This window comes from Phyllopteryx taeniolatus, chromosome 1 (genome assembly GCF_024500385.1).
Source record: "Phyllopteryx taeniolatus isolate TA_2022b chromosome 1, UOR_Ptae_1.2, whole genome shotgun sequence".
Taxonomy (NCBI): domain Eukaryota; kingdom Metazoa; phylum Chordata; class Actinopteri; order Syngnathiformes; family Syngnathidae; genus Phyllopteryx; species Phyllopteryx taeniolatus.
The window spans coordinates 14,226,730-14,242,346 of record NC_084502.1 but is presented as its reverse complement, the minus strand read 5'-3'; the positions used below and the strand labels follow the sequence as shown (position 1 = coordinate 14,242,346).

The 15,617-nt window shown below is 42.7% G+C and overlaps 1 protein-coding gene and 1 long non-coding RNA gene across 5 annotated transcripts in view; both read left to right on the top strand.

Moving 5' to 3' along the window:
• LOC133478231 (uncharacterized) overlaps positions 1 to 15,617 on the top strand; it is a 38,335-nt gene that overhangs the window by 18,271 nt on the left and 4,447 nt on the right. The window contains exons 2-4 of one of the 3 annotated variants that reach the window (XR_009788631.1): positions 10,766 to 10,966; positions 12,946 to 13,090; positions 13,477 to 13,582. This is a non-coding gene — a long non-coding RNA (uncharacterized LOC133478231). Of the gene's footprint in view, positions 1 to 9,099; positions 10,967 to 12,945; positions 13,091 to 13,476; positions 13,583 to 15,617 lie in introns of those variants that run through there. The other 2 variants (XR_009788632.1, XR_009788624.1) reach the window with 2 other exon arrangements.
• On the top strand, positions 582 to 5,660 carry hoxc4a (homeobox C4a). Of its 2 annotated transcripts, none has more exons than XM_061773943.1 (2): positions 582 to 4,051; positions 4,573 to 5,660. In XM_061773943.1, the coding sequence occupies exons 1-2, from the start codon at positions 3,649 to 3,651 to the stop codon at positions 4,944 to 4,946; spliced, it is 777 nt and encodes a 258-aa protein (XP_061629927.1). In that variant the 5' UTR covers positions 582 to 3,648; the 3' UTR covers positions 4,947 to 5,660. The 2 variants fall into 2 exon arrangements, with proteins under 2 accessions (XP_061629927.1, XP_061629918.1); XM_061773934.1 differs by having other exon boundaries at positions 582 to 4,061.

Genomic DNA, 15,617 nt, shown 5'->3' with positions numbered 1-15,617 from the left:
TGTGAAGTTGGCAAAATTGACTTTGCTTCTTTAATGCTTCCGTGCTGCTCTAAGTTAGCTTGTACTGATTGTGGCTCTTTTTTTTTTTTATTGTGGTATCATAGCTGTAAAGTTCCCATTGGAGCATCATAGGCACACATATCTTATCACGTTTGTCACACAACTGTATGCTGCTCATCTGCTTTGTGACATGTGTCAACTTAATTACATTGTTTAGGATTGTGTGTCATGTGCTTAGTGATGTTACAGTGCTGAAAACATTGGAATACATGTCGCATGACTCATTATTTTGAGCTGTGCGTGTGTGATGTGATCATGTGATCTTTCTTTATCCTTTCTCTTACTAAACCTCTGAAACAATGCAGTCAATATAGTTTTAGCTGAAGACAAACAAATATGTCCTCATTGAATGAAGCTGGGGCCCGTGCAGGCAGGCACAGGCCTGTTTCAACCCACAATTCAGCCACCCCCCGCCCCGCCCCGCCCCCTGAGCAGCACAGCCTAAAATGCTGCCTGACATTTCTATGCTCAACAAACATTGTTTGGAGTAGTAAGGATTAGGTGGGAATGGGTGGGCCAAATATGGCCTGCTTGGTTCTTCAATCCGGCCCATTGAGTCATTTCCATGATGTAAAGTCGTGTAATACCGTATTGGTTGCATTTGTTGTTTTTGCTTTTGCTAAAATTAGTTCAAATGTATTCGTTCATTTGATGTGATTTGTAAAATGCACGTATCTGGTGAATTAGTTACCGATTGTGTAGCGGTACATTCACGTGACTTCTGTGCAGGCAGCCTGTGTTTAGTTCCCACTCAGTGACGGCCTGAATGTGAGTTTGAATAGGTATCTGCCTCTAACAGCGGGTCACCAAACTTTTGGAAAAGGAGAGCATACTACAGTGATGAATGCAAATGACTACCAGTTTAACATATTTCTGGTTTGGTTGTGCATTAGAATGCTGACCTTTGAACTACAGTGGAGCCCCGCATATTAGTGATTCGGCATTCGCTAATGCCTGGATCAGACTACAAGACAAATTTGGTCTTTCACAATGGCAATATGTCAGACTGTTGCCATAAAATCTTGCCGTATCTCGGTTCGTCACTTGTAACACTACACGACATTTTTTATGATAACACCGCATCCTGTCTTTTGCCATCGCTGGGCTTTATCTTGTCAAATCAAACACCGTCGTGGAAGCGGGACCAGAAAACATGTCACCGGATATACCTGTTACCATAGCGACAAGAACAACAATGGATTGTGGCAATGTGTGTTGGATGAAAAAGAACAAAAAGAAGGCAAAAATGTGTGCTGTTGTCACTTGGTGCTCGAGAGATGACGTTTTGGGCTGTCCATTCAAGGAGCGCTTGAGGTACTTTTAATACGGCTCGCAAGCAGGCAACATATCTTGATGCAGCCAGCTAATGCTAGCACGTTTGCACGTAAACACACCGGCGTTCTGTCGAATCATGCTCTAAAGCGTCTGTAAACATTGCTTTGCGCGCGTGAATAAATGTTGACAACGGCGAGCGAGGGAGGCAAACTCATTTTAGACTCACATCCGACCCAATTTGATCTCAAGTGGGCCGGACCAGTATATCCGTGGCCCTATAAGCTATTAATAACAACAATTCAACTTTTGTTTTTGTTTTTTTTAACCATCTTTTTGGGTGCGCATTATTACAACCACAATTGGGAAAATATTCACATTTATTGATTATTATCTTGTTGCCAATCCTGTTTGAAATCGTATCAGCGAGCTCGAATGTCATAACAAAAAATGGTGCAGTTTCAACAATATTATGAATCTGTGTTTTCATCTACATCTTTTTCAATGTACATACATTTCCACATCCATCTGAACATCTTGAAAGGCTCAACTGACTCATCACACCATACAAACTAAAGGAGGAACTTTTTCGAATGAAAGTGCAGTTATCCTCCTGCCTTGTAAAAGTACACAGGCAGATTGACAGTGAAGCAAAAAAAAAAAAAAGAAAACAAAATAAATGTATTTGCTACGTCAATTAAGGATACATACGTATCCACAGTAAGTGCAAAATAGAAACTCAAATTTGCTACTTATTGAATTGTCACTCAGTAGCTTGCCATATAAAGCAATGAATTGATATGCGGTTAGCATTAGTCTGCACAAACAATTAGCAACCCCCTCTCCAACTATTAGCATGGATGAAATGATTTTGTAGTTTACATCTCACTAAAGAAGTGACTTCCAGCTTTTCCTTGTCAGGAGGTCGCCACCGCAGTGAGTCACTCACGTGATTTGTTTGTCTGACGTAACCTAACCGTGTTCATCCGGGCTTGAATAAACCCATGTCCCAATTAACTTCACAAGCTCATTTTTTAACTGCACATATGCACATTTGCACATGGAATGACTGAACAAACAATCCATGATATAATACGTACATTGGCAGTGTTTCACACAAAGTGTCACTGTTTTCTCTCTCAGCTTCGTGCATGTCACATCACGCGACTCCACAGCACTTCTGGTTTTACTGTAGTTGTGTTGTGTAAAATAAGCGTCCATACATGTAAATGAACTAAAACTTGAGTGATGGCAGAACAGTGCCAGCGGGCCAGATTGGACCCCTAGACGGGCCGGTTCTGGCCTGCGGGCTGTATGTTTGACACCCCTAGTCTACGTCAATTTGTACTGTCGGAGAGCCGTCGTTTCATATATCACGCTACACAGAAGATTTCAAACACTCTAGACTTTTTATTTTGGCGTCATAGGGCGAAATCATTGGTCGTGGAATATGTCGCACGACAAAATACGTCGCGCTCGATCCGGGAAATTGGCCGCCATAGCAAATCGGGCTAAATAACGAGGCTAAAATCCTGTAGTCTGATCTCGGCATGATTCACCTTTTCACTGATTTTTTCGGAAGGGGGGGGGGGGGGGGGTTGGAACCTATCCCCCATTAATTGCAGAACCCCCCCGATTTTTTCCTGATCTCTGCTTATTCTCTATACTATTTATTATTATGTTTTGTTTTGTATTTTCCCAGTCTGCCTGTCTGCGGACGAGACACAAACCGCATCAGCTGGTGCTCTCATGCCAATGTTTTGTAACCGGTTTCATTATGAAAGTGCTGCCGGCTTCATTTATTATCGTACGGAGGCTAGCCCTCGGTTCGCTATGTTATTGTTGTTGTTGCGATCCTTGGTGCAGCGGCTATATTGTCCCCTTGGATAACAGAGAATGTTGTGTTTTCTATTTCCTCCTTGGTCAGCAACTCAGCTACTACTTTTGTCTCCAAGATCAATGGCTTTGGTAAGACAAGCGGGGAGAGAGAGAGAGAGAGAGAGAGAGCGTTGGAGAGCAAGAAGGGGAAGGGAGAGAGAGAGAGAGAGAGAGAGAGAGAGAGGGAGCTTGGAGTCCACCATGTCGACTGGAGGTATGCTAAACACCTCTGGTTCCTCATCCGGGTACCGCGCGGTCCGCTGCGATTGGCCGGCCGGGTCACGTGGTAAAAGTAACTTTACAGGGCTGCTCGCAAGTAGGAGGGCTTTATGGAGCAGAAAAACGACAAAGCTAGAAAAATTATTTTCCACTCCAGAAATTAATGATCATGAGCTCGTATTTGATGGAGTCTAACTACATTGATCCGAAATTTCCTCCATGCGAGGAATATTCCCAGAACAACTACATCCCCGAGCACAGTCCCGAATATTACGGCCGCGCCCGGGACCCGGGCTACCGGCAGCAGCAGCAGCAGCAGCAGCAGCAGCAGCATCACCCGGACTTGTACCCTGCACCGCGGGCCAGCTACCAAGAGCGCCAGTACAACTGTGCAAGCATCCCCGAGCCCGACACGCCGCGGGGTCATGCGGGAATAGCCCACTCCGCGCACCTGCTCACGGGCAAGGGCCAGCCCGCGTCGTGCGAGACCCCCCAGTTGTCCATGTCCCCCGCCACCCCGCCGACCGCAGCCTCCGCCTGCAACCAAGCCATCCCGGAGCATCCGAACAGCGCCGCCTCGTCCAAGCAGCCCGTGGTGTACCCGTGGATGAAGAAGATTCACGTCAGTACCGGTAGGCAAAACCTGCGTGTTTATGTCCGCCCTCTATCAGCCCCCGACTCCCAGCTCGTTGCCAGCCCCTGCTCCGATAGCAGGGAAGCCTTTTGAAATGGCACAATTGAGGCGGATTTACGACTCGGCATTGGTAATTACACCCACCATAAATTTTATAGCCGAGGTATACTCAGGGCAGCCGTATCACTATGTGGCTTCTGCTGTTATGTATTGCGCCGTGGAAAAGGGAGAGAGAGAGAGAGAGAGAGAGCGCCGGGACATATGAATAAGAAGGGATGGGGAAAGAAAAAAAAAAAAAAAAAAAAAAAATCCCGTTTTGTAATCTGGCATTAATAATTTACCTGAGTTGGGTGCGAGTGTCCTCGCATTTAAGACGCCAACTTCCAAAGTTGCCTTTTAAATATCCCAAACGTGGCCATAAATCTTTCAAGTCACATCCATGTTTACCCCTCCTTTATTTCGTCTTCTTCTTCTTCTTCTTCTTCTTCTCCTCCTCCACCCTCGCCCAGTGAACTCGGGCTACAACGGCACGGAGCCCAAGCGGTCTCGGACAGCATACACCCGCCAGCAAGTCTTGGAACTGGAGAAGGAGTTCCACTATAACCGCTATTTGACTCGGAGGAGGCGCATCGAGATCGCCCACACGCTGGTCCTGTCCGAACGCCAGATCAAAATCTGGTTTCAGAACCGCAGGATGAAATGGAAAAAGGACCACCGGCTCCCCAACACCAAAGTGCGCTCGTCGTCGTCTTCGTCGTCGTCGTCGGCGGCGGCGGCGGCGTCCTCCGGCTCCAACGCGGTGGCCCCTTCCTCGGCCACGAACACGGGGGCCTCTGATGAACTGAGCGGAGCGCAGCATGGCGACGATATTACCAGGTTATAAAACCACACATGGACGACGCAGGCGGAGGAAAAAACAAACAAACAAACTCAACAGAACAGAACAGAACAGAACTGATTATTTATAGAATGATTCTATATTTTGTTTTTTTTTCTCGTAGCCATCGTGTGCGGTTTCCTCCAAGTCCAACGTTATATAAAATGCATGTTATATAGCATGGATTACTGCGAATACCGTTGCATTCTTTTATACGTGAAACAGGGTTTAATTTATTTGAAACGCATTTGAAATTGTGTCTTTGGTATGTTTTGAATGAAGGAGAAATGCAGACAATTATACATTGAATCCAAATATTATTGTGGGCCATTCGTTTTGGCCGGCTGCCCAGGTGAAATGCACAATCTATTTATTTCAAACAACACTGGAAGGAAGTCAATATAATGATAATTATTTTTGGTATTAGGGGAAGATGAAGAAAAAAAAAAAAAGAAAAGAAGCTGAAACACAGCGTTGATCTTGAACTTGTATGTTTAGGATACAAATGTGACAATTACCTCGTGTATTTCACAAACATGATTCAATGATAATGATTATTATTATTATTATTTTTTTAAATTTACAGTTTGGTTTCGTGCTGTTGGTGTTGTGTTAGGCCGTTTTGAAAAATGGATTATTGTGAAACGCAATAAACGGAGTTTAGTGTACTTGTGCTAATCCTATTGGTCAATAAAACAGTGAGTGTCTTCTAGTTTTCTACACGTTTGGTCGCCGGTTCATCGTGGGCGGATTATGGTTCACTCGTGTTTGCCGGAAGTGCGGGAGTGTGTGTGTGTGTGTGTGCGTGTGTGAATATTTGGAACCGGAGCGAGCGAGAATCACTTGCGTTTTGAAACTGTCTTTATGAATCCTGCAGCATTTCAATGCGTGCGCGCGCGCGCGCGCGTGACCTGAACACAAAGCTGCGCGCGAATCAATTTCGAGGACCTTTTGCAATGTGTTTAGAGGTTCGACATTGTTTAGGGAAACAAAGAGTCTTATCGCTTTTTTTTGTTCAACGGATATATAGTTGCCGTGCTTTTGGAAATATTCAGCAGACCTCCACGTTGACTCGTGTGCGAAATAAAGTGAATCAAATCATGATTTGCTAATGTGCATCATGTGCTGTTGGTTCATGGAGAATAGCAGGACCACGTGATCAGTATATGGGATGCAGCATGCAGAGGATGTGATTTTTCCCTCCTTATTTTGTTTCCTAGAACAGCAAAACATTGGCTATTAAAAAAAAACAAAAACAAAATTATATATATATGCGCAGGAGAACTGACTATACTTCTGCATGTATATACCTTTTGGGATGAAGTGATCCAAACATCTTTCTAGCTTCAAAATGCACAATAATTTGATAAATTAATGAACGTGTGAAATGAATAGGGTGGTATAAATGCCTTTCCTCTTGGGGGGGGGGGGGGGGGGGGGCATGGTGGGTGCACAAAAGGAAGAGGGACTCTCCACCGTCAATCTCTCACCGCTTACACGCTTTGTGTTGTGCAAAAACATATCTGTTGGTAGACAGTTTGATCCTACATCATATACAGAATATAATATTTTGAAAATGTGGCTTGACCCGGGGGGGGGGGGGGGGGAGGGGGTTGAAGTGGACTCGCAAAATCGTTAACGAGTGCATATGGAGGTTGTTTCTCCCTGCAGAATAGCGATGAGACGCGGCTGAAAAATGAGCGGAGGAGCCTTTATGTCGGCGGACACGTTGGAGAAATGGATGTGCCGGCCACAGTCAGCATGCAGCATCCCTCCACTCCCCTTTTTCTCGCCCATGTGTCCCCTCCGTGTCGCCACGCTGAAAAGGTACTTGATTGAAGTTTGGGGGCGTTGGTGGAGGGGGCGATGTGCACGGGAGAAGGCCGAGTTCACACCGAGGACACATTTTCTGTCCCATTAGGCTCATTTCAAGCTGGATGGTCAATCCCCTCCCCCCCCCTCCCACCCCCCGCGCGACCCACTCGGGTTCTGGTCCCCTTGGCCTCTGCTTTTTGTTTGTTTTTGTTTTTTTGTGCGGGCTCTTTTTTGCGCCTGTGGAGAGGCCTGCAGGCGGGTCACGACTGAATGTGTTGCTCCTTTTGTGGGACCTTCCCTGCAAGTGCAGGATTCCTCATATTTGAGGGGAAATTTCACAAAAACTATGCACTGTAAATTGCTATATATATATATTTTTTTGAAACCTGTGCTCTAGGAACGTTGATGGAAAGTGTTTTTAAAATGCATTGCAGTAATGTTCCACTAGCTGTGTCATAAAATTCTCAGTAAAAAAACCAAACAAACGGTACGTATACGTTAACGTGGCTCATGTTTAGTTTACTGTTTAGACTTCCTGAAGTCCTTGTAGTGTAAGATGTGTGTGGTGTTTTCCAAACATAAACCTAAGTTGAAGATGAGAAAGTGGCCCTTAGCGGTATAAAGCTATATAGGAACATCATTAGGATGGCAAACATCATAGAAGTGTAAGCAATAATATTTGATGTATTTATTTTTTTTTTAATTTATTTATGTATTTGTTTGCATCATTATTTGAAGAAATGATCAGGCAAAACACATGAATCCAAACGAACAAAAAAAAACAGTGACTCAAATTCAACAAAACAGGAAAAAAATAATGAGATGGTTTCCCATTCAGTCATATCTCCCCCCCCCCCCCCCCCCCCCCCCCAAACTGCTGATATTTCACAAATTGCTAACTGCTCGGGCAGGGGTCGGCAACCTTTGAAAGAGCCATTTGGACAGTCTCCCCAAAAACAACAACACAAAAAAACCCCTTTTGACATCTCTAGTGAGGATACACTGCATATATTGTTGTATTTCTTTTTTTTTGGTAACTATAGAAACAACTCTTGCGTGTCGCATTTCTGAAGGCAATGGAAAAGGCAACATTTGATTTGCGCATGTGACAAAACCATTTTGAACTCTAAAAATAGCTGCTTGGCGGAAGCTTACTTTCAATGAAAGTACTTCATGTCTATTTGAGTATACATGAAATTAATTTCAATGATCTACCTGCAGCTAATGTAAACCGAAAATCCTTTTTTTTCGCTTTTGGAGTGTGCAGTCAGCTGTCAACTTGATTGGAAAAAGGGCTATTTTATTGAACCATGTCCAATATATATATATATATATATATATATATATGTATTTGCAAAATAATAGCCGATTCATATATTTACTTTATCGAGGTTATTGTGATTTTTTTTTGTTTTGCTCCTGAACCTTAGCATTCTAGTAAGATGTCGTTTGTGAGGCGTAAGCGACGTTCCAGTTCAAGTATGTCGTATTAAACCTTCTGTTCCCTTCATTTATTTATCCGCCAGTATTCGAAAAGCTCAATAAATCTTGGCGCCAGGTGTCGCCCATATTTGTGTGACGCATATTTTGAGCGACTAAAAACAAGCAAACAAACACAAAGTTTGCTTTTAAAGTTACGAGCGTGCCGCCACTTCAAAAAAAAAACCCGAAAGAAGTCATTGAAATTCAATGAAATACTCGTTAATTTTCCAAAGTCACAGAGAGCCACAGCGGAAGAATGAAAAGCGCCACGTGCGGCTCTGGAGCCGCGGGTTGCAGACCCTTGTGCTATAAACGTAGAAGCACAACTGGTGAAATATTATCCTCTCCAATATGTTACTCCCCCCCCCCCCCCCCCCTAAAAAAAATAACACCAATTTTGCAAAGCCGAGTTTGAGCTCCATTTTCTTTCCATTTTATTTTTTTTAATGGCATTTAAAGGTGCGTTCAAATGCTTTTTGTTTTGTTTTGTTTTGTTTGCTCTTTTTTCCACACCACTCGGGAAAAGTTTCGTCATTTTGATTTTATGCATGCCTACCTCGAAAAGACTTTCTCGAAGATCAACTCGAATGCAATTTGGAGAACTAATCTCCACGTCCTTTAAATCCTTGACGTTAAAAATGTCCTTTTTTTTTTTTTTTTTGTGGGGTGGGGGTGGGGGGGGGGGGGGGAGTAAATAAAGCAGAGCTGTGCTTCAGTCGAGGCAGCAGGCAGTCACTGCGAACGTGTGCAGCTCGTCTCAACTTCACTGTTTTCAATTCCTAAACACTTACTCACCTCCAGAGGCTTTTTTTTTTTTTTTTTTTTAATGTTTTTATTTTTATTTTTTAAATAATAAATCTGACTGCTGAACCGCTCGTGAGTTTCAGCTCCAATTGCACCCTGGCATACGTGCTCTGATTTATGGAAGATGCAGAAAAATAAATACATCAATTACACGAACAGTTATCGAAATGTTTGAATGGGAGCGAGGATATATATCTATATCTATATCTATATATATATCTATGTATAAATCTATATCTAGTTGAATAGCTGGCGTTTTTATTTGCACACAAAACAAAGGTTGCGCTCTCAGGTGAGCGCTTTGTGCGGCCACTTGGCTCGGCGATGAAAGGCGTATCATTGTTATTGCGTGCCGTCGTGGCAGCTGCATAAAGGCTGCGAGTTGACGCAAGGGTCACGCCGCCGACCTCTCTGCGCATTGACCACAACCGCTGGGTGTGCCAGAAACGCGTAAATCTCCTTACGCAGGCAGCAGATGCGCCGCGTCCATTTTGTGCTCCGTTCATTTACATAAAACACGCATTTGAGAACGCCGGCAGCGGGTTGATTTGCATGCAACTTTGCCGTGACAATCAGATATCCCGAAGCACTTGAACGCCACATCGCACAGGAAACGATGACCTAAGTCAACTTTAATGACGTGTCACTGTGGCGCGTGCATGAAATACATTTCTGCTGGCATCATTAAGGATGCTCAGTTGAACGACTCTCATACTAACAATAATAAAAGTGATACTATTAAATTCGATTTATATAGATGTGTCAAACACAGCATTTCCGAAGTATTCATTGTTTTTTTTTTTAATAAACACTGTCATTTAGAATTGTATTTTTGGTGGTGGTTGTAGTTCAATGCACTGGGAACTACACACGTGTAATAAATTCTAATGAATACAATTGGAATGTGATGACATTACAAACTACAAGCACAATAATATACATCGAATGAATGAATGCTTCTCGGACAGTGACATTTGAAAAGGGAACAATATATATATTTTTACAGTTCTTCAATTGGATATTATTATCTCGTGCGAGAGGTCATAATACGATTTGATTGATTCTCTTTACTTGAGCTGCATGTTAATGTTAATTCAACATGACATTTTCTTGGGTCTCGTTGAATATTACTTTTTGTACGGAAAAAATAGCGTCCGTAAAAAAAAGCAGAACCAAGTCAAGAGCTGTACGGAGAAAATCTTTCTTGGACAAAGAGAATAATGCTCAGTTTTGATTGACACTTTGAGAGGAATTGATTTAATACGGTCATTATTGTTTAGTGGTTATAGTTGACGATGGTCTTGAATTATGCATCACAGGCTAGATGTATCTTCGGCTGGGTGTCCAAAACATTAGGAACAGCTCCGGGATGCAGCCAACGACATACAGTATTGTCATTGTTATTTTAAGATCACAGCATGCACATGCACGACACAACATGTAGTACTTTCATTTCATGTATATTTAGAGTCTAAGAGCATCATAATACCATAGTTTGCCAGATCCAAATTCTGATCGCCTTTTCACAGCTGTGTGATTTATGTCGCCCCGCACATTCTGCTGCGGCCAATGTGTGCATTAAAAACCACGCCAGTGAATGTTGTTGCTCTCTCTGTGTGCGTGCGTGCGTGCGTGCGTGTGTTTTGGGCTCACTTATGAAGTGCGCTGTGCAAACTCCAGTCCTTTCATTTGGCCCTGCATATTTTATTTTTCTTTTCTTACAGCAATAGAGGGCACCGGAACCGTAAATCTTCTGTGTGTTCCAGAACAGCCCAATTTGTATGCAGCGTTCTCACCGGCAGCATCCTCTGTGCCCATTAACGCCTCCGCCCTCGGTCTCATCTTATCTGCCGGGCCTGTCTGGTCGCCAGCTGCGCGTGCGCACACGCGAACCCGGTCAGCATCTCCACAAAACAACACCAGAGGTGATCTTTACAGAGAACCAGCAAAAGCCAGGATTTGTCAAGATTTCACATGCAAACAAGCTCCGAGCGCCGTTTTCTCAAAGTTATTATTTGGAAGAATAATCCTCGAGTTAACATTGATCGAGTATTGTCAGCAACAGCGAGAGAAGGGGGAGGGGAGTTAAGAGAAGTTGTAAACGGGGTGACACCCGCAGCGGCCAGCGCGGTTTTAAATGTGTGTGCGTGTGTGCGTGCGTGAGGCAGAAAAATGATTTATTGCGGTGGCGGTTCAAACAGAGTTCACGGAGAATCGTGGTGAAGGCGCAGGAATGAAATGATGGTCTTGCTGGGGGGGGGCTTGTATATCTCACATATGTTCAATGCGGAGTGTACGTTGAAGGGTGCGTGCAATGGAATGAGCGCCATCCCTCCTTTCCCATCGCTGATACTGAAAACTTGGAGCAGCAACCACGATAATAATGACAAGAGGACAGTTTATTCATTTTTATTGGGGACTAGTTGTTGAAACACATTTTTTTTTGCCATTCCAAATTTCATTGATAAATTCCATTTTTTTGGGGTACAGTTTTCTATTTTAAATGATCCAACATAGTGCACATATATCATATATTTAAATCAGCTCTAAAAAAAAAAAAAAAAACAATTGTTTGGAATATATTAAAAGAGTGGAAGTTTAAGTGTCAAATCCATTTTTCATAACAATAAAATATTCATTCGTTAATGACTGAAAATCAATTGTTTGTATCGTGTAAATATTGAATTATTTTACGATACAAGATTGACAAATAGATATATTTCCACGCACCCTCCCTCCAAATCAAAAAGAGGTCAGTGAAGTCGGCAGCAGGCTCGTTTGAAACTGAGGTGAAGATGAAGAGGGAGGAATTGAGGAAGAAGACTTTTCTGCAATATGCAACCACGAGTGCGTGATCCGTCATTGGCGAGAGACGTGGAAAGATGGCTCGCTCCACCTCATTATGCTCAAACACCCCAAGTAACAACAACGGGAGCGACAAGAACCACCACGTTAGCACTTTGGTTTTTTTTTTTTGTTTTTGTTTTTTTGCGGGGTAAACCCCCAACCCCCTCATCCCTCCAAACGTATTTATTTACTTTACAGTGGTTTTGCAAGATACAGAACACCCAATCATTTAGTTTTATGTGATGACACTAAAACGATTGCCAAATACAATCAGGCGATCAGACTTTTTTTTCCACGTGAGGGACTTTGACTGTACATCGATTCATGCAAACAGAAGCCAAGAGGTGATTCTCTCCTTTGTCTGTGCACTAGACAGTCAAGCCTTTGTTTGGCCACTCCCAGGGAAGCCCGTTAAAATAAAACATAGCAGTTTGAAACATACGTGATTTTTTATTTATTTTTTAATTAAAAAAACAAACAAAAAAACAAAAAACGAACAAACATTAAAAACAACCTAAAATGGTCTCAAGACTTATACATAAAATTATACATCATTCAAAAATCACAGTTGTTTTAATTTTAAATAATACTCAACTGAGGGAGGGGCTACTTTAAGTGAAACAGTTATTTAATAATGTATTTAAACGGATCGAAATATCCAGAACATTTGAGCAAATAGCTACGATTGTTTCGTGGAGTAAATACGGTGACGCTCTTCAGCAAATAGCCATAGCCCGACGTTTAAACCTTGACGACACGTCGAATTAAAAGAAAGAAAGAAAAAAAAAACCTACCACCGTAACGTTGAGGCTGTGCAGCTCCTTTTAATATTAAAATATAACAACAAATGAGCACTATAATCAAACGATCCGTACAACACTCAAGTAACGTTTGTCTCTTCTCTCGTCTCTCCCATTTTGCGCTGACGTCACTCCTCTTCCACTCACACTCCACGTGCTTTTAACTCATTGTATTCCCTAATTTACCGTTGTTGTTGTTGTTGTTGTTGTTTTTTGTTTTTTTTTTACCCCCCTTCTCTTTTAAAATATCCCAATAGAGGAACAAAGACTGCCGCTGCTCTTAGATGACCATGTTGTCTGGAAAAAGTAGCAGAAAAGCTTCAAGTTGGCAGCAGACGACTTGGGTCCCGCACAGCTCAGCCATTGGACGGCTCACAAGCACGTGATCCGGGCTGCCTCCTGGTAAATATTGTTCCATTTTTCCACATTGTTTTTCCAAACACTTGTCCCTGCCTGCTGTATAACTTTATCTTACCTATACTTTGGAAATCGATTTTCCTCCCCCTTTGTAATGGGTTTAATTTATTTCTTAGATGAGCTGGGAGCTCCATGGAGGGGTGGGAGGTGTGTGGGAGGTGTGGGGGGGGGGGGGGGGGAAAGCACACTGTGTGGGGCCGCAGTCTGCTCCCTCCCCTACCCATCAGCTGCAGGCCACCACTTCTGGAGCCCAGCCAAAAGTGAGCCCTGTATACACTGAAGGGGGGGGGGGGCAACATGACCACCCCTTATTAGTCACTTTCAGTTTGAACCTGGACGAAGCGTTGTAATGTTCACTGGACTTTCTGCAGGCTGAGATGGAGCTCAAGACCAGGAAGTGGACTTTTCTGTCATCTTGCCATTTAAGAGCAATATTCCCATGGATGAATCCACAGATATGTGGCTTGGAGCGAGATGGTAAATATATATATATATATATATTTTTTTTGTCTTGTGGGCAACATTATACAGTACATCCTGATGAAAAATACCATTATAAGCATTGTTAAGATATATTGTTTTCGTTCTAATGACATGAATGATCCTTAGTGATCCCATGCATGAAAACATGGAAGTCAATAAGGTCTTGCAAACTTTAAAAGTCCAAAAGTTGGATGTTTCTTAAATGTAGATGTTTTGGATGCTTCGAGAGCTGGCATAGGATGCTATTGTGGGATGTGTCAAGCTTAATTTCGTCAAGGGCCACATCGTAGTTCTGGTTTCTCTCAGAGGGCCGTTATGCCTGAAATAATGTGATATAAAGAGTCGATAAATCGTTGTTCAAATGCCTGGTTAAAATGTGGCCAGGATAAATCATTGCAAACGTTTTCCAATATTCATGTGACCAATAAACGGTAAAAATCAATTCAATGAATTGTATTTATTTATTTATTTTTAAACGAATAACTGAGATATTGTGGTTGCTCAAGGGTGGGCACCCTCTCATAACTGGGGATGTGGCTGTGTACAGAAGTAGCCAATCACATTGAAACTCAGATTAAATGGGAGTCTGGACACAACTGCCAGAATGTAAAGTGCTTATGATTAACCGCGAATCAAGTTCAGCTGTTCTAGCACGCTTTTCCTATTATTTTTGTAATCCCATTTTGCAGCACAAGCCATGGTCCCACAGTATCAGTGGGATCTTATTGTTCAAAGATAGAAGTCAGGAGAAAGCTACAAAGAATTTCCAAGGATTTCCAAGAACTTTCAATTTCATCAAGTGGAGGAAGTATGGCACAACAGTGGCATTGCCAAGAACTGGACATTCCTCCAAAATTGATGAAAAGATGAAAAGAAAACTGGTCACGGAGGTTGCCAAGAGGTTGACAGCAACACTGAAGGTACTGTAGGAATTTCTGGCAAGTACTGGCTGTTTAGTACATGCGACAACAGTCGCCTATCTTCTTCATATGTCTCGCCTATGAAGTACGGTGGCAAGACAGAAACCTTAGCTCACAAAGAGAGGAAAAAAAAAATACAAAAAAATCACACTTGAAATATCCCAAATGTGGAAAAAATTGCCATCCGCCAACATCTCCCGGACTGAGCAAGACACTGATAGCCCGAAATGCTCCAGTGTGTTCCACTAACGTGTGTATATGTATGTGTTCACTGTGATGGGTTAAATGCAGAGAACACATTTCGTGTACATGCATGCATGTTCATGACAATAAAAGGTGATTCTATTCTATTCCATAAACTTTTTCGCCACTATTTCAATTAACTCATTCACTGTCACCCTTCCCAGTTAACAGGGATATTTGACTTCTAAAGGCGTCGATGGCAGTGAAGGTGTTACGTATGTTTCACACAAACAACATTGCTCGTCACAAAAAAAAAAAACACCATAGCTACAGTGAAGCATGCTGATGGCAGCATCATGCTTTGGGGCTGTTTGTCTTCTTAGTCTATGTGGAGCGAATTATGAACAGCTCTAAATAGCAGTCAGTTAGCACAAAACCTTCAGACTTCTGCTAGAAAGAACCAAAATGTCAAGAAAACCCTAGTAGAACATCGGAAGTTTAATAATCAGAGGTAACTTTAAATAGTGGCATGTGTGTTTGCTGACTCCTATTTAATATTACTTTGAATGGAATTGGGGGCGACACGGTGGATGACTGGTTAGCACTGGTTCAAATGGAGTTTGCATGTTCTCCCCGTTGCCTGTGTGGGTTTTCTCCGGGTACTCCGGTTTCCTCCCACATCCTAAAAACATGCATGGTAGGTTGATTGAAGACTCTAAATTGCCCGTAGGTGTGAATGGTTGTTTGTTTCTATGTGCCCTGCGATTGGCTGGCGACCAGTTCAGGGTGTACCCTGCCTCTCACCCAGAGTTGAATTTTTCCTCATCGTTTTTTCATGAATTTCCCCCCCCCCCACCCCCGTTCAAGTTGTGCACATTATGACCCAATGGTGGACAAAACTTTTGAAATAATTTATCTTGGTGTCT

Coding starts and splice junctions, on each gene's coding strand:
- hoxc4a (XM_061773934.1), top strand. CDS start 3,593: ATGATCATGAGCTCGTATTTGATGGAGTCTAACTACATTGATCCGAAA. Junction 4,062..4,572: donor GAAGATTCACGTCAGTACCG/GTAGGCAAAACC, acceptor ACCCTCGCCCAG/TGAACTCGGGCTACAACGGC.